Raw genomic sequence first — 17418 nt, 5'->3', positions numbered from 1 at the left:
TATGGTATGGATATTTGGTAGCAGATAGATGTAAGGAAGAAGTGGTGTAGGTTAAGACCCCCCAAGCAGATTGCTCTGGAACTGCAGGGGCGTTTTGTCAGAATCTTCCATGGAGAATTACTGAACAGAGGAACTACGGATTTCCATGATATTTAGTATGCAGGCAGCTTAGACAGAGATGTACATAATGAAGTGCAAATTGCGTGAATTGGGAATTGATTTGCATAATTGATAAGGAAAATCTATATCTGCAGTGTTTCATTGTAGGACTCAAATACATGTAATATAGGCAGTTTATGGCAGGTGGAATGTTAATAGACACAAGTTATGGAACTAAATCCCTGATTTGCTTGATTAATGAAAAAGTGTCATTATTCTTCTAATTGGTAATTGGAAAATGATTGGAATGTCAATATTGTGACCCGTGTAAGTCAGTTAAAGGTATACATGACCAAGCATAGATTATACAAATGTTGAAAAGTTATTTGCATTATCAAAATATTTCATGGAGATCTGAGGTCCCCGAACTCTTGTTCGCGATGTTTTGATCAACCCCCTTAAAAGAACGTGTAAATTGCTGATAGAGCTATCAAGTAGTTTGGGTATGGAATTCCATAATATGATATATAAGAGTTGACCTGGTACGAAAACCCCACAAAACAGCTTTGAACGACAACTGCAACTTTAATTTCAACTACATGATGAATGAATATATATGAATTATTGAATGGTATTCAGCAAGCAAAAACGTACGTGGCAGGAATTTCAACGCCCATATAGAGCATGTCTTGAATAATGTGTTAACTACAGATCTGTTGATTTGCTAATGATTAAAACAATGCCTATGGTTGACCGAACGATTAACAGTATTTAACTTCTACACGCGAGAAGCAAATCTTGAATATGTATAATCTTGAATATGTATAATCTTGAATATGTATAATCCTTATCAGGTGTGAAGTACAACCACCTTAACCATCATAACGGTGGTGCTCAAAATGTTATCTTTCCTCTACTGGTTTTCTGACGAATATCTCGGGATGAAACAATACAGGCTGTTACAGTAACTGTACTCTGAGTGGGATGACTGATGTAATATGGCAGGAAATAAAGACATGGATAGATTTAGTCATCTACTGGGCTTAGTGTTATGACAACATTACGATGGTTAAAATGGAGGTTGACCTGAGAGCTACAAACGGGCAACACAGTGGCGGGATTGTCAGACAAATGTCGTCATGGAGTTGAAAAACTCTAAATGTTTCGTGGAGATCTTCGATGTTTTGTTTATTGTGATGTACGATAAAAGTGAGTTTATTCGAAGTCGAACGTTAGGCCTGTGTCACCGAGCTTCTTCTCACACCAGGCGTCGAACGCTTCACTCTCCTTAGCAGAGAAAATGTTCTTCCAGTCTCCGGCAATGCCTGTTGGTTCAGACGAAAATCATCAGAAAATCTTTGAAGTATGTTATATTGTATTTTACCTCCCGCCCTTCGGAAGATAACGATTCAGAATTAAGACAGATGTCTTCCGCTGTTAGGATGTATTTCTATTCGTCTTGTTCAGCAAAATAAGGGTTTTTCTCGCTTATAATCGCTTGGCCATTGACACAAATGTTCACGCCGGCTGTTCAAAATTATGTCGCCTTTTCTCTGGGGGCAATGTCTTAGATACCAACCTTTCCTGGCTATATTCCTTCTGATAGGAATGGTGGAATTGTCCAGGACTGGCTTCACATTGTTAAAAGTGCTGGCCTCTGCGATGTCTTTAACGGTCGATTCATCCAGATCAAGCTCCAGAAATGAGGCCATGGTCTTTACAGCACTCGGCAGATCCTGCAAGGGTACAATGACTTTTCTTGCACAAAACCAAATTTAAAAAAAACGCCAAGCCTACTGACAAACTCTGATATGCCCAACATACGATAACTCAGATCTCATTTCTACTAGACGGCGATCGCTAAGTGACCGTTTTCGACCGAAATTGTCTTTGTGTGACCCTTGCTTTCGTAATGGGAATATGTCATACAATGCTAGATGCACAAGTATGATTTAAAAGACAACAAAATTCGGTGAGCGATCTGTCACATCTTTGGTCGCTCAGCGTTTGCGCGTTTCCGCCCTAGTGGAAAGGTACTATTCTGATAATTTCATCCACACATACCTATATTCTGTCAACAGATATAATTCAGGTAACAATGTATTGACGTCGATGCAGGTCAACGGTAAATGATATACGCCAAAAAAACAGGTACTCAAGCAACTTGATATGATTTCTGAAACGGTCAGACGTTTTTATGCTACTTAAAAGTAGCATCCACTACTTTTTGCCGATGATTCTGGCTGGTGAGTAACTGAATACTTGAAAGGATGCTACTTGAAACTCATGGCTGTTTCAAAAATCGTATCATGTTGCTTGCCAATGAGTAACTGCTTTTCTGGCGCGTACAATGCAGTGCCATCTGTACCGTACCTTCTTCATGTCCTCGTACTTCAGGAACAGGAAGTGGGGGTCGTCCCGCATCTGCCACCAGCCCGACACGTGATCACAGAAGTCTCCGTATGGCACTAGGGACGAAACATAGAGCACGTTTAAGCACATTACGCATATATCATACTTCTATTTTGTATCATGTTTAAGAGTTGTTGCCATGCTTTGTACCTTGTACAATTGTCGTGCAATAAAGTTCTTCAGTATAAAACGTGCAAAACCAAACGATGATTCCAACGACATACTTTTCATACTCTTACTTTGCGTACTATTCCTTGCAATATCTTTGTAACTTTAAGTTTCGTGTCATATAAGCCCATGTTGGCTGAGTAATTCTTTTGCATGGCATAATCTATTCGTTCATGCATGCATGCATGCATTCATTCAATTAATCATTTATCAATTGTTTCGATCAGTTCTAGCCAGTCAATGATCACCGGAATCGCCCGTATAACTGACTTAGTCCGCGGCTGAATTCCTGAACATAGTCTTCCCAGCGCAGGTCCACGTCCGCCCCAATCATTGGCAGCACATTCTTCAAGAAGTGGAACATCGACACCGCCGTGTCCTTCGGGTTCCTCATCGGCACCAGCACCTTCACCTGCCGTGAGGTAAACAGAGACAAGACAACATAACTGTTCAACACATTTCCTGCATGTGCATTGAAGAGTACAAGCTGCATATCCAGACAGATTTATATGATCCACACACACCGGGAAGGACCCCCTACTCTTTTCGATAAGTGTTTTGGGTTCTTTAACGTGCTTGAGTTGTGGCTCTCCTCAAACACGGGACCTCCATTTAAAGTCCTATCCGAGGGACATCCCTAACCGAAGCTAGGTACTCATTTTCACCTGAGTGAAGTGGCGAAAGTCGTGTTAAGTACCTTTCCCAAGGGCACAACGTCAACAGGACAAATCAGGAAACCCCGGATTCGAACTCAGTTTCTCTGGGTTCTGGGGCCAAACACCCTGCCGCTGCGCCACCGCGACGCCACAGTATGTTCAACTTTAGCTGCCCTTATCAAGATATTATTTACAAACACCAAATACTAAGACACTATCTATTATTCTATAATGTGAGTCCTTACCAACGCTGAAAAAGAAACACATCGTCCCAAGTTGTGGAGTTCCGTGGAGCCTCAGAAGATTTTTTTTTTAGAACAGGCGAAAAGCAATGAGCGCGTGGATGTCATTCATAACATAAAGATGGTGTGGCCTAAGGTATACATGGATCAAATTTTCAAAACTATTTCTGGCGACTAGCGATGGAGCGCCGTGGTGAGTTCAAGCGCGGGAAAGAGGGACAGACCTGGTTATATTTCTTTGGAGTACTTTGAAATTACCTTGGTCTGTGGTTTGGATAGCCATTGGGGCGCAAACTTGATCGGCAGATGTGTCAACACGATACGAGGGGAGGGCATCTCTGCAAGCTTCATGTAGCCGGGCTGTGGGTCTGTCGGTAGCTTCAACTCCAAGGGGTAGACAAGGTTGTCCGAACTTTCTTCTGTTTTTCCCGCGGCCAGTAGGATCTTAGCTGCGATCTCTGCCAGCCAGTTTGTTCCTGGAGAACAGCGGTGAAAATGGCTGGTTGAAATGCTATAATACGAATATCATGAGCTATCTTCTTCGGGAAGTAACGTGTGACGTGACTGCCACTTAACTTTGGCTTCTCGCCTATAAGCCGGTTCACGGTTTGAGCTGCGCATGCGTGAGGTCAAAGGTCAAGTTCCTACCTTTTAAATAGTTCTTTTTATAGACCATGCTTGATACCAGGCCCAGGCGTGTTAAAGTTTATATCTCATGGGCATCAATTTTAACATATTACCCTGAATTCACCGATGAAATACGTGATATGACTGTCGCTCATCTGTCAGTTCTCATGATAAGCCGGTACGAGGTTTGAACTGCGCATGCGTGAGGTCAAAGCTAAATGTCCCTACCTTGTCAACAGTTCTTTTTTGGGCCATACTTGATACCAGGTCCAGGCGTGTTTATGTTTATGTCTCATGTGCCTCACGTTTAACATATTACCCACAATGCATCACACTGCGCATTCCCACTTCATACCTTGAACTGGCTTATTGCAGAGTGCTTTGTTGCTCGAGTAGAAATCTTTGTCTATTGTGCTTTACCGTGACCACGCAACCCGATATATAGATGAATTTTTCCGTTATTTTCTGATCACATACAGCCACAGGATTTAACTAGATATACCTTAGGGTGATTTTTCTGGACTGAAGTCTAGGTACATGTTAAAGAATCGAAGTACTTTTGCACGACCACGTCAAACAATACAGGTCTGGCTTTGAAACGTAACATTTTCTCCTTCTTACTACTAATCAAAAAGTTCGTTATAGTTAAATTTTACTACTAGCAGGAAAGAAGAAAATACCGGGAAAAGCTGTGATCATGCACGTAAAGACCTGTTTTTGGATAACTCGCCACAACAATGTCGTCATCTCGGATCTGGAAACTTGGCAGGGCATCCAGGGTCTCCTTGGTGACGTCATGAGGGAGAGGGAGTCCCTGGTGGGTCCACATCAAACCGTGCTGGTTGCCCATGGTAACCTGTAGGAACAAGAAATCTCATCTCAAATCTCAAGATATTTGGTGAATTTCCTAATGCCATAGTTCAAGCCTTATCACACGCTTTTAAGATTCATAACACTAGGTACCGTTCCTTCAAGTAAATTTCCTTCTGTAAACAATTAATTCATTCATTTATTGTTTGATTTAGACTCAAAGGCCCGTAAATACATAAACACATCCAAAACAACGTGACCAATAATGCCTACAGTACACGTATCAGCAATACATAATGTAGCCAAGAAATAAGCTGATCCCACCACCTATACATACGAGTCTTGTGTAGATCTAGAGTGTATGTGATAAACTTAGCCTTAGCCCGGGACCTAACCTACTTTGCCCCTTGCGGGGTTATCTGGGGGCCCAATAAGTTGAAGTTGAAGTATGTAGCACGTTAAGGTCCCATCAACATTATCGGGTAAACAAACCGACACAAAGCAAGCATCGGAGGATCCATTAGGAAATAAAGTGTATATGGTCTATTGTGAGACAGACGGAGATAGTAGCTTGAATTCGAGGAGTTAGTTTTACTGCTACAGACGGCTTGCTCATTCCTGGGCGTATTATCTCTTACACTGTGTCTTTCGGCGCGAGTTTGGTATCCACACCTAGCTATCATAGCTACCGAGTCTCTTTCCCCCTCTTCGCAACTATTTGGCTATTGTAGCACACCATACTTAATGCCCACGATGGAAGATTGTAACAAAGTTACATTAATGTTTATCATTGTATTAGCCATAGATCTCTCTAATAAGTCCTATAACAAACGCTAGCCCGCAGACTAGGGTTGTTAGCTTATCCTCTTGAAACGATCGCTGCCCCGAGAGTTGGAAGTTCACTCAAGCGTAGAACAAGACAGGAATCCAGTCCACGCATGATCATCGCGACGTTGTTTCCGAGACAAAACCAAACGTTGCACCCGGTGATGTGAAAGCGTTGTCTATCGCTTCATTAAATGACGAAAATCTTACTAAGCCTGACGTTGTTTCCGTAGTATTGAAGTTACTACTTACCGGGGAGAATGCGTGTCGAACCCCCACAGCTGTGAAAAGTGGCGTAGTTAATGTATCTGTGATGACCTTTTACCACAGGTGGCTTGATTAAGGCTGAGCACACCGTCACGTGATGTCCAGCGTGCCATGCATACGGTCAAAGGTTACTGTGGGACAAACATATCAGTCCTCCCTTAGGGAGACTGGAGACCACAATTACATGTAGCTGACATATTGAACATAACGGTAGGACTAGCTCAGGGCTGGCTTCAAATTTTAAACACCTCAATCCTAGAAACAACTTTTAAGGTCATACAACTTTAACATCAATTTATTTCCATTAAAAGCAACCCTAATGCCACCTGACATGTTTACGAGTATTAGCGCAGCATTATTGGGTTTATTGAACCTTTGAACTGTGTTATCGGCTGACGGATGACGTAATGCTGACACCAGCAGCGGGATGTTTGTCCAGACCTGTGTTTGTTCGAGTCACGCGCATAAAGCTCACATGGAGACCCGTGAACATTAGCAGTCATACAGACGTTCTCCTATCAGAGGTCCGCCATGTTGAGGGTCTGTGAGAAACTCCGTGAGGCGGACGCGAAGGGCAGGAGGTACGGACTAGCCCGTGCGGAGACAGGCTACCTCCGTGCCCTGGTGGACGCCATGGCGGACATGGACAGGCTGGCGGAAGTGGAGCTGCTCAAAAGTCTTGGCGACGTGAACTTGGAGAAGGGAAGACTCGGGAAGGACGTAGGGAAGTTAAACAGGGCCTTGACGCTTTACATGGCTGCTGTGGTCCGGTGTGACCATCGGGAGCAGGGAGAAAGTATAGAACACCGATACGAATACACGGAGATGCTTTTACAAGCGGTGTCATCAAAGGAGTCGTCAAGTGAGAACAAGGGGACGCCTACACCTTCAAAGGTAGCGGAAAAATTCCAAGACCTAGACAAGAAATGGGCTGCCGGTGGTAACACAGACTCCATGATAGTTGGATACGCACAGTTGATGGTAGAGGGAATAGTAAGCAGGAACAACATGTTGGAAACAGAAGCGGTTAAAAGTCTGGGTGACGTGTACTTGAAAAGAGGAACAGAAACTGGGAACACTAAAGACGTGACCAGAGCCACTGCTCTGTACAACACGGCACTGTCGCGGTGTCAGAACGTACAGGGAACAGTTGCTATTGTCCACCGATTACTGCACACCTCAAAAATTAGGCAAGACATCGGCACAATAAAAATCAAGGTTAGTGAACTAAGCAGCAATTTGATATATGGTGGGTTAGGAATGTGGCCATATGCCGCTGACCAGGAATAGTCGCTATTAGTCAACGAAGTTTGCCGGTAGATCGATCGATATACCTCATTCATTTCCTTTTTTAGTTCTTCCGGCAAAGTTATGACATAGGTGGAGTTGAGGACATAATCTTACAACCCGTGAATTTCATTTATTTTTACTCCTTTAGGCTGTGTGTCTATATGTATATTGGTCAAATGAAAACATAACATTGTGAATGTATTTTCAATATTTTTGTCTGTTGGTAGACGTAGATCTAAGCTAAAGGAAGATGTGCTCATTTACGTCAATGTGACCTAGGAGAACCTTATCAAAAACTAGCCATGTCAAAACATCAATCATATACTTCGAGTTGGCCTCCCATGGGTAATATAGGGTCATTTACCTTTGAGCCTTCGTCAATGTTCATTTGGGCGTTAGGTAATACGGTTGCCCACATTTCAATCAATGATGGCTTCTTATCGGTTCTCTAGAGGTCAGCACGTACACAGCAACACTTCTCAGCTGCGCCCTCCAGCGACGCCATGTTGAGGGTCTGTGAGAAACTCCGTGAGGCGGACGCGAAGGGCAGGAGGTACGGACTAGCCCGTGCGGAGACAGGCTACCTCCGTGCCCTGGTGGACGCCATGGCGGACATGGGCAGGCTGGCGGAAGTGGAGCTGCTCAAAAGTCTTGGCGACGTGAACTTGGAGAAGGGAAGGCTCGGGAAGGACGTAGGGAAGTTCAACAGGGCCTTGGCGCTTTACATGGCTGCTGTGGTCCGGTGTGACCATCGGGAGCAGGGAGAAGGTATAGAGCATCGTCGCAGATACACAGAGAGGCTGTTACAAGGCGCGTCGTCAAATGAATTACACTTACAGGCTAAGCAACGGTCAACTGGGGACAAGGAGACGACTACACCTGCAAAGCTGGCGGAAAAGTTCCAAGACCTGGACACGAAACTGGCTATCGGTGGTGACACAGACTCTGTACTGGTTGGATACGCACAGTTGATGGTAGAGGGAATAGTAAATGAGAATAGCATCTTAGAAACAGAAGCGATAAAAAGTCTCGGTGACGTGTACCTGAAAAGAGGCACAATAATCAGAGACACGACATATTTGACCAGAGCTGCTGCTCTGTACCACACGGCAATGGCGCGGAGTCACAACGTACAGGGAACAGTTGTCATTGTTCACCGCTTACTGTACACCGCAAAAATCAGGCAGGACATCACCACAACAACAAGCAAGGTACTAAGCAATCTACTAAGTATTCTGATTTCTGACAGATAAAGATAACAATGAAACAGGCGCTTTGCTACAGGTCAAAGACGTTTCAACTTCTTAACTTGATTGATGCACCTTGTATCTCATTGCTATTTCATATTTTTGCTAACAAATTTATGGGTGGATTTTAACTTATCTTCAAGGACAGAATACTCGAAGAAGTGGTGAATTGTATTTTTACAATGTCTGGTCTGAAAGTGTGCAAAGGTATTGGCCAAAGGACGAAATGTACTTTTTTATGTCCATGTAGTAAACAAGGCCCAAATCAACAACCAGCCATGCCACACTTAACTTTAAAAAAAATTAGTTATCCTTCCACGGGTCATGTAAGGTCCTTTACCTTTGTCCAGTCGTCAAAAGTTCAATTGTGCGGCAGTTCGATTACCCACTTGTTAATCATTCATGGCTTCTTATCGGTTCTCTAGAGGTCAGCACGTATGCAGCGACAACAAGACGTGAGAGGTAGGAGGGGCCACTTCTCTCACTTATCGGCAGTGCCCTCAAGCAACGTCATTGATGACGGAAAGCGCCACCGCCAAATGTAAGGACATGGGTCGTTTGTTTCTTTGATTTGTTGTGCCCCCTTCCCCTTCGATCTTAGTCACTATAACAAATAAAACGCAATGTTTTAAAGTAAAACTACACATAATGTTATTCTATAAGGCCAATATACCAGGTAATGGCGCAAGGTGGAATTAGGGTGGATCCGTCGTCGACGAAATGTTCCTTATGTTTGACAAAGTCATGGTTCCTTGTTAATTGTTAAGAGGCGAAATGTGTACGGACAAAGGAATCAAATGATCATGCGGCTGAAAAACATGTAATATGTATTCACATTTCAGCATATATATACATATGTATACAGGAGACTCAATATTATTGTTACTCAGCTATTTTTATCAAAATTACATGTGCAGAATGATGCAGAAAATACGCATCAGTGAAGTTAACGGTGACATGTAAGTGCATCTACCTTGTCTTCTTGAATATTTTTAGTGTTACCTTGGTAGAACAAGTTTATTTCAACTAAATTTGCTTATTTTCTTGTTCAGTTCCTACCGCAGATACATCCAGACGGCAGACCGGGACTTGGGAAATGGAGACCTGGACGCAGCAGAGCAGAACTTAGCAGCCGCCCTGAAGCTTGTTCACGGTTTGTTATAGACTTAACATGTAACACTAATAACTTTGAGTCGCTTATTACATTTTAGATTGTTGCTTGAAATACCTTACTGTCACCAAATAGCAGAAAATGATTCTCCCTATGTCTTGGAATATTTTATTTGACGTGACTTTGATGAAAAATCCAAGCTTTGGTGCCAAAATGTTTTTAAAATCAAGCAGCGTTATTCGTGTCATATTTCTATCCTCCTAATCCAAGTTTAAAAACATAGTTTGGCTAATCAGTCATACGTATTGAAGTAACATTAACATAGATATAGCAGTTTGATTCATTGTTCTATCTGCAGATCCAAGCAAACCCGACAAGGCGAAAGAAGCCGACTGCCTGAGCAGGTTGGGTGACGTCTATGTCGAGCGAGGCAAGTGGACAGGAGAAGGTAGGACATTCACACAGGCGGCAGCTCTGTATAACGCCTCCATGGCACGGACAGATGGAGACAGACAAAACATTGTAGCAAGGCTGAAAGAAACAGAACGACAATTTCTTAGGAACACCTGTAACCTAGACTGTGAACCGTGTCCGTACAGCAGCGCGTTAGATCACAAAAAAGAACTGAAAAACATGCGCGCCCGTGTAAAATCTCAGCTAGACACAATTCATCAGAAACACAACCCTTATCAGTATGATGAAGATGATCCCGTCGTGAGAGAAGTAGAGATCAAACGAGCTGAAGCAATTAAGAATCTGTTCAAGAGTATCACCGTTGAAAGACAAGAGTTTATCCAAGTGCTGACAGAGGAATGCATCGCAAAACTCGGTCTACCTCCGTGTAAGTACGCTTTCATCGGGCTGGGCTCACAAGCCACAGAACTGGTCACGCCGTACTCCGACCTGGAGTTTGCCATTCTGATCGAAGAAGGGAGGGATGATGATGATACACGGAGGTACTTCCTAAACCTCACACACTATTTACATCCAAAAGTTATCAATCTTGGGGAAACCATCCTCCCAGCCATGGCTATCCCGTCACTCAATGACTTCCTCTCGGAAGACCCAGAGAAAGATTGGTTCTTCGACTCCGTCACACCTCGCGGCTTCGCCTTCGACGGCTTCATGCCATGGGCTTCTAAGACTCCTTTCGGAAGAGACAAAACCAAAAGCAAACCTTCTATTAGTCTCATCCAGACTCCTGCTAAGTTGGCGGAATATCATTATCTGCACATCGCCGTGGCGGAAGGCTATCACCTGTCAGACATCCTCAGACGGGTGTCCTACTTAACAGGAGACGAGTCTTTGGTGGAAGAGTATACAGACAGGGTAAACAAAACCGTTGATAATTTCCCGCTTCTTGGAAGGTTGTCAGCAACACTATCGCTGATGCATAATATTCCCCTGTTTGGAAATGCTGGACCAACTGCGCAGCTTCTGAATGTCCAAAAAGAAATATACCGTTTTCCCAGTGTAGCCGTTGAAATTCTATGCCTTTTCTTTGGCATCACAGTCTCCAGTGTATGGCAAATGACAGAAGAATTACGCAAGTCACAACGGATAAGTCAGAAAAATGCCCACCATTTGAAAGTACTGATCAGTATTTCGGCAGAGTTACGGTTACAGACATACATTGCCAATGGAGGACAACAAGAAAGCATCTCTCTTCTCAATGAGATGAAAACCCCAAAAGATAATATTTCCCTTGAAGCAGTTTTCTACGTACAAGACACAAAAATGCTTTTTAGATACTACTATACCGTTATTCCTTTGAAAAGGTACATCAACGGTACAATCGCGAGGGCAACAGGTCCAATATCGGTGCTATCTTCGACACCAATGTTTGATAATTCGTCTCATACCAGAGGCCTCATATCACTACAGCTGTTCCGTTCAGATGCGTCAATTTGTCACTTGGAAGCAGCACTGGAGGAGGCGGATGGAGAAACGGACGAGCATTTTGAAATAATGGCGAATTTGGGTTGTGCGTGGACACAACGAGGTAACTATGAAAAAGCTAAAAGCTACTTCGAACAGTCACTTAGAGCTCGCGGTGGAGCCAGTAAGGTACATCCACATGTTGCCGGATTATTGAACAACATTGGAGCATGTTGGAGTAGACTCGGCAACCAGAGGAAAGCCCTCAGTTATCACGAACTGTCATTAAAGATGATAAAAGCTATTTATGGTGACGAAAGTCTTGACATCGCATCGTCATTGATGAATATTGGAGGATGTTGGGCTGACCTCGGTGATCAAAGAAAAGCCATTAGTTATTTTGAACAGTCAGAGAGGATTATGAAAGCTATTCATGGGGAAGCAACCACACATCCAGATATTGCTTCATTGCTTAATAACATCGGATCAACTTGGTGTCATCTCGGTGATGAGGGAAACGCCATCAGCTATTTCGAACAGTCATTGGTGATGGTTAAAGCTATCTATGGGGCCAACACGGCACATCCTAGCATGGCTGGATTACTAAACAACATCGGAAAATGCTGGAGTGACCGAGGTGAAGAGAGTAAAGCTATCAGAAATTTTGATATGTCACTGAACATAATGAAAGTTATCTATGGAGACGACACAGCACATCCCGACATTGCTTCATCACTTAACAACATTGGATCATGTTGGGATAAACTTGGTCATCACAGAAAAGCAATCAGCTATTATGAAAGTCACTGAAGATGCAAAGAGAAATCTATAGGGAAGAAATTGTACATCCCGGAATCGCTTCATTATTTAACAACATCGGACAATCTTGGAGTGATCTTGGAGACCAGAGAAAAGCTGTCAGTTATTATGAAAAGTCATTAAGGATGAAGACAGCTATTTATGGAGAAACAACAGCACATCCCGACATCGCTTCATCACTTAACAACATGGGTAAAAGTTGGAGTAAACTTGGAGATAAGAGGAAAGCTATCAGTTATTACGAACAGTCACTGAAGATGATGAATGACATTTATGGAAAAAACGCTGCACATCCGGGTATTGCCGCAGCTCTAACCAACATTGGGACCTGTTGGAGAAAACTAGATGATCACAGTAAAGCAGTCAGATATCACGAACAGTCATTGGGAAAGATGAAAATTATCTATGGGGACAGCACGGCCCATCCCAACATTGCCTCAGCACTCAACAACATAGGATTATGTCGGAGCGACCTCGGCGATCAGAGGAAAGCTATCTGGTATTACGAACAGTCACTGAAGATGATGAAAGTTATTTATGGGGACAGCATGGCACATCCTGACATTGCCGAAGTGCTTCAAAACATTGGAGTAAGTTGTATAATACTAAGCTATTACAGTAGAGCAAGACGTTATTTAGAAGAATCACTGAAGATGTTCAAATCTATCTTCGGAGAAAATACTTCACACCCCTCCATTGCCAAATCACTTGATAACATTGGAATATGTTGGAGTCACCTTGGCGATCAGAGGAAAGCTATCATCTATATGGAACAGTCGCTGGAGATGACAAAAGCTATCAATAGTGATATCAACCTGATGCATCCAGACATTGCATCAGGTTTGCACAACATTGGAACATGTTGGCAAAAACTCGGGGATAGCAAAAAAGCTATGATCTATCTTGAGCAGTCGCTGCAAATGAAGAAAGCTGTATTTGGGAGCAACATAGCACACCCCACCATTGCTTCATCACTTAACAACATTGGAAACTGTTGGAGTGACCTTGGCGATCTGAAGAAAGCTGTCAGTTATTACGAACAGTCACTGAAGATGAGGAAAGACATCTACGGAGATAACATGGCGCATCCCGACATTTCATTTTCACTTAGCAACATTGGGTTATGTTGGAGAATACTTGGTGATCTGAGCAAAGCCTTCAGGTATTACGAACAGTCCTTGAAAATGATGAAAGCTATCTATGGGGACAACACACCACATCCCAACATTGCCTCAGGTCTTAGAGATATCGGTTTATGTTGGGGTCAACTCGGTGATAAGAGTAGAGCCATTAGTTATTTCGAGCAGTCATTAAAAATGATGAAAGTTGTCTATGGAGACAACACAGCACATCCTGAAGTTGCAGAAATTCTACACATCATTCGATTTTGTAGAAGTACTCTCCGTGCTTAGAGTAAAGCCTTTTTTCTTTAAATCGTCACTCAAGATAACATGAATATGGGGATACCACTGCACATTCAATATATTTCTTGTCATACCATCTTATTCTATAGAATAGAATAAAGGAAATAAATCTATAATAAAGTACTAATACGGCTACTTCACATAATGGTTTACATATATCAAAAGCTGTTTTAAAATCAGTTAAACTGCCAAATCGGTACAAACGTGTAATTCGATGCTAAATGATTTAATATACAAATATATGTACAAAAACGGAATTGGTGCGCCAGTGTGCCAGCATCTGCTCATTTGCCTCCAAGAGACTAAAAAATACACAGGACACAGAGGTGATGCACTCTAGCAAGGAGCTAATATCAAACATCGCCTCTGAAAATGAAAATTAAAACTGACATAGACAAATACAATACATGCGAAACAATAAGTAACAGCATTTGGAAGGAACACAAGCAATAATAAATACATTCAAACTAAGCTTGTTAACTATGATATAATGTAAGCCTGGGTCAAGCCCAAAATTTCACTATTACATTCAAATGTCGCAAAGAATGAACGACGTGTAAGGAGGGTTAATGTGGGTAAAAGAAGGGGCGCACTAATTTCATTTAATGCTTTTAATATACAGGGATATATTCATTAGTTTAGACTCTTTGGTGGAATTTGTAATTCTTTGTCCGAACTCATATTGATAATGCAGGGATTATAACATGTCAGTATTTGATATGATTGGAACAAGTTATGTAAAGGTTCAGGTTCTTGATAAAGTGTATTACCTAATGAGAGAGAGAGAAGTGGAAGTACTTGCTATGATCCGTTCTATGAACAGAAGTTGATGATGAATGATTATCATGTGACTGTATAGGGTTAACATGTTAACTCAAAGACAGCTAAAGACATCAGAAATTTATATGACGATGTTCATAAGACATCCTGGTCTATCAAGGAACTTCCATTTTGAATCATTGTCTTCTCCAAAGCCTAAATATAATACAGAAAGAGCTGTTTGTGTGTTGTCATTTCCTTGTAGTAGCCTACGTTATTACATACATGTTTAATGCTAGGGTCATATGTCCAAACAGGGCCCAGTCAGGCTGTTAAGGGGAACGGAAATTAAAAGTTTATATCAAGAAAAAGACTCAAAACATGGTCATGATTAATTTTGTGTTAACGTTTAGTGTATTTTGTCGATTGTCACATCTACTTTTGTTCCCTCAAACAGAGCGTGGCCCTATTAAACGGAAGAAAGGGAAGGAAATGTTTGAATTTACTCACAAATGTTGCCTAACCGGTTGGAGAGTTGTGACCCCTTGTTCAAAAAATATATTAAAAATGCTGGCAGATTTTACCTGATTGTGGCATACTGCCACCATGTAACGTTCCTCCTGTGTATGTATTAAGGGCACACCTGTCCTCACCCGTCACGTAACACACCTGCATAATTTACAGTGGCTAGCGCTAGGTAACTATTCTCAACGGGCAACCTTAGGTGTGTTATACTCAACATAGGCATTTTTTTCTGATCACGACGGCCTATCCTTTCTGCCGGCCTTTATAGTTGCTACCACCCCGTAATTGAAACAAATAAGGTGAAAATTCGGGCGGTAAACATTCCCAGCACCGCAGATAGCCCGGCCAGCTCACGATGGTTACCAGGTATGATCCATGGCCAGGTATGAAGTATCATACTTGTGTGTACAATCTGAGAATGTAGGTAACATGATATTTTCTATGTAAGATATGATCATATTGATGCATGTAAAGACGGATGGAAAATGTCGTCGTCCGATCCCTTTAGACCTTTCCAGCATCCATCTCTGTGGCTTTATTAGCAAAATTTATTAGTTTGGCAAAACACGTGAGCCCGTAAGATGTCGTCACAATATTACGATTTTTTCGGCAACTTTGTCCTACTGGGAAACAGTTAAATCAATGCCGAATCTCCGGATAATTGTTCCGGCGGCAGTAGAAGTTGGGAGTGACAAGATTATAAATCTAGATTAAGGTACGAGGGCATCAACGTAGGTACAGAATCAGCGGTCCACGGGAATACCGGGTGGAGATCATTGTTTAGGTCAGAGACTCTGAACATATTGTCCACAAAGGATACCAAAACATTGATACCATATACGACTACCTTTCAAACGGTGAAACTCAAGCTTGCGCCAGAAAACACTAGCAAAGGCCAACAACACAATACATGTATGCTATCAGGATTTCAGGAACGCCAGACCACTTGAAAGGCCCTAAAATGGTGAAAAGAACAAATCAAAGGTGAATCACTATCAAAGACTAAGTGGCGGTGGCCAAACATCATGCTGACCTGTAATGCTACGAGCAAGAGGTTAGTTCCTGGCCTGAGCACTTTAATCTACGTACTAGGTAGGCAGGTTACCTGATATGTTTACAAGTATCAATGACGCTTTGGTGCATTCAACTCTTGACCTTAGAAATAACAGATGACGTAATGTTGCCATGGGCAGTGTGGCACCTCTCTCTTTGTTCAAGCAGGCGCATGAGGCTAACAAGGAGATCTGTGCCCGTAAAAAGAATGAGTTTATAGAGAAACCCTTGAAAACAACCCAATTTGGCCATGCTGAGGGTCTGTGAGAAACTCCGTGAGGCGGACGCGAAGGGCAGGAGGTACGGACTAGCCCGTGCGGAGACAGGCTACCTCCGTGCCCTGGTGGACGCCATGGCGAACATGGACAGGCTGGCGGAAGTGGAGCTGCTCAAAGGTCTGGGCGACGTGAACTTGGAGAAGGGAAGACTCGGGAAGGACGTAGGGAAGTTCAACAGGGCCTTGGCGCTTTATATTGCTGCTGTGGTCCGGTGTGACCATCGGGATCAGGGAGAAGGTATAGAACACCGATACGAATACACCGAGAGGCTTTTACAACGGGTGTCGTCGAAAGGGTCACAGAGTAAGGAACATTCAACTGAAGACACGGAGACGACTACGCCTGAAACGGTGGCGGAAAGGTTCCAAGACCTGGACAAGAAATGGGCTGCCGGTGGTGATATAGACTCCTTGCTGGTTGGATACGCACAGTTGATGGTAGAGGGAATAGTAAAGGATGACAGCATGTTCGAAGTAGAGGCGATCAAAAGTCTCGGTGACGTGTATCTTAAAAAAGGAACAGAAACTGTTGACACAAGAGACTTGACGAAGGCTACTGCACTATACAATAAGGCACTGGCGCGATGTCACAAGGTACAGGAAACTGTTGTCATTGTCCACCGATTACTGCACACCGCAAAAATCAGGCAAAACATCGGCACTGCACAAATCAAGGTAAGCGATCTATTCTGATTTTTGACAGATAAAAGATCGTGGACCAGACGTTTTGTTGTATGTTAAAAACATTTCAGCTTCTTAATTTGATTGATGCACCTTGTACCTCGTTGCTATTTGTACCTTCCACTAATAAGACTATGGTTGGATTTTAACAGTATCTTCTCGGAGAGATTGGTTCAAGAAATTTTGAATGTATTTTTTACTGCTTGTGGTCTGTTAGTGTGCGATGGTCTTGGCCAAAGGACGAAATG

At 42.7% G+C, this 17418-nt stretch overlaps 2 protein-coding genes across 2 annotated transcripts; one reads left to right on the top strand and one right to left on the bottom strand.

Annotated features, from left to right (window-relative positions):
• Positions 1 to 664: 664 nt before the first annotated feature.
• Positions 665 to 6250, bottom strand: LOC136436120 (sulfotransferase 1B1-like). Its single transcript, XM_066429869.1, has 7 exons — positions 6092 to 6250; positions 4916 to 5060; positions 3836 to 4053; positions 2950 to 3091; positions 2473 to 2567; positions 1679 to 1835; positions 665 to 1424 (listed from the first exon to the last, which is right to left on the bottom strand). The coding sequence occupies exons 2-7, from the start codon at positions 5052 to 5054 to the stop codon at positions 1315 to 1317; spliced, it is 861 nt and encodes a 286-aa protein (XP_066285966.1). The 5' UTR covers positions 5055 to 5060; positions 6092 to 6250; the 3' UTR covers positions 665 to 1314.
• A 387-nt stretch (positions 6251 to 6637) lies between these two features.
• LOC136437151 (uncharacterized) lies at positions 6638 to 14597 on the top strand. The gene is made up of 5 exons (XM_066431632.1): positions 6638 to 7324; positions 7849 to 8607; positions 9069 to 9184; positions 9696 to 9796; positions 10113 to 14597. The coding sequence occupies exons 1-5, from the start codon at positions 6638 to 6640 to the stop codon at positions 12440 to 12442; spliced, it is 3993 nt and encodes a 1330-aa protein (XP_066287729.1). The 3' UTR covers positions 12443 to 14597.
• The last annotated feature ends 2821 nt before the right edge of the window (positions 14598 to 17418 follow it).

This window comes from Branchiostoma lanceolatum, chromosome 6 (genome assembly GCF_035083965.1).
Source record: "Branchiostoma lanceolatum isolate klBraLanc5 chromosome 6, klBraLanc5.hap2, whole genome shotgun sequence".
NCBI classification, from domain to species: Eukaryota; Metazoa; Chordata; class Leptocardii; order Amphioxiformes; family Branchiostomatidae; genus Branchiostoma; species Branchiostoma lanceolatum.
This window is presented reverse-complemented; position numbering and strand designations above follow the sequence as displayed.

Excerpts from the sequence above, each read along its gene's own strand:
- LOC136436120 (XM_066429869.1), bottom strand. The coding sequence starts at position 5,054 with ATGGGCAACCAGCACGGTTTGATGTGGACCCACCAGGGACTCCCTCTC. Across the intron at positions 3,092-3,835 it reads TATCCAAACCACAGACCAAG|GTGAAGGTGCTGGTGCCGAT; the intron begins GTAATTTCAAAG and ends ACCTCACGGCAG. Across the intron at positions 1,425-1,678 it reads AAGGAATATAGCCAGGAAAG|GCATTGCCGGAGACTGGAAG; the intron begins GTTGGTATCTAA and ends CTGAACCAACAG.
- LOC136437151 (XM_066431632.1), top strand. The coding sequence starts at position 6,638 with ATGTTGAGGGTCTGTGAGAAACTCCGTGAGGCGGACGCGAAGGGCAGG. Across the intron at positions 9,185-9,695 it reads GGAAAGCGCCACCGCCAAAT|TTCCTACCGCAGATACATCC; the intron begins GTAAGGACATGG and ends TTTCTTGTTCAG. Across the intron at positions 9,797-10,112 it reads CGCCCTGAAGCTTGTTCACG|ATCCAAGCAAACCCGACAAG; the intron begins GTTTGTTATAGA and ends TTCTATCTGCAG.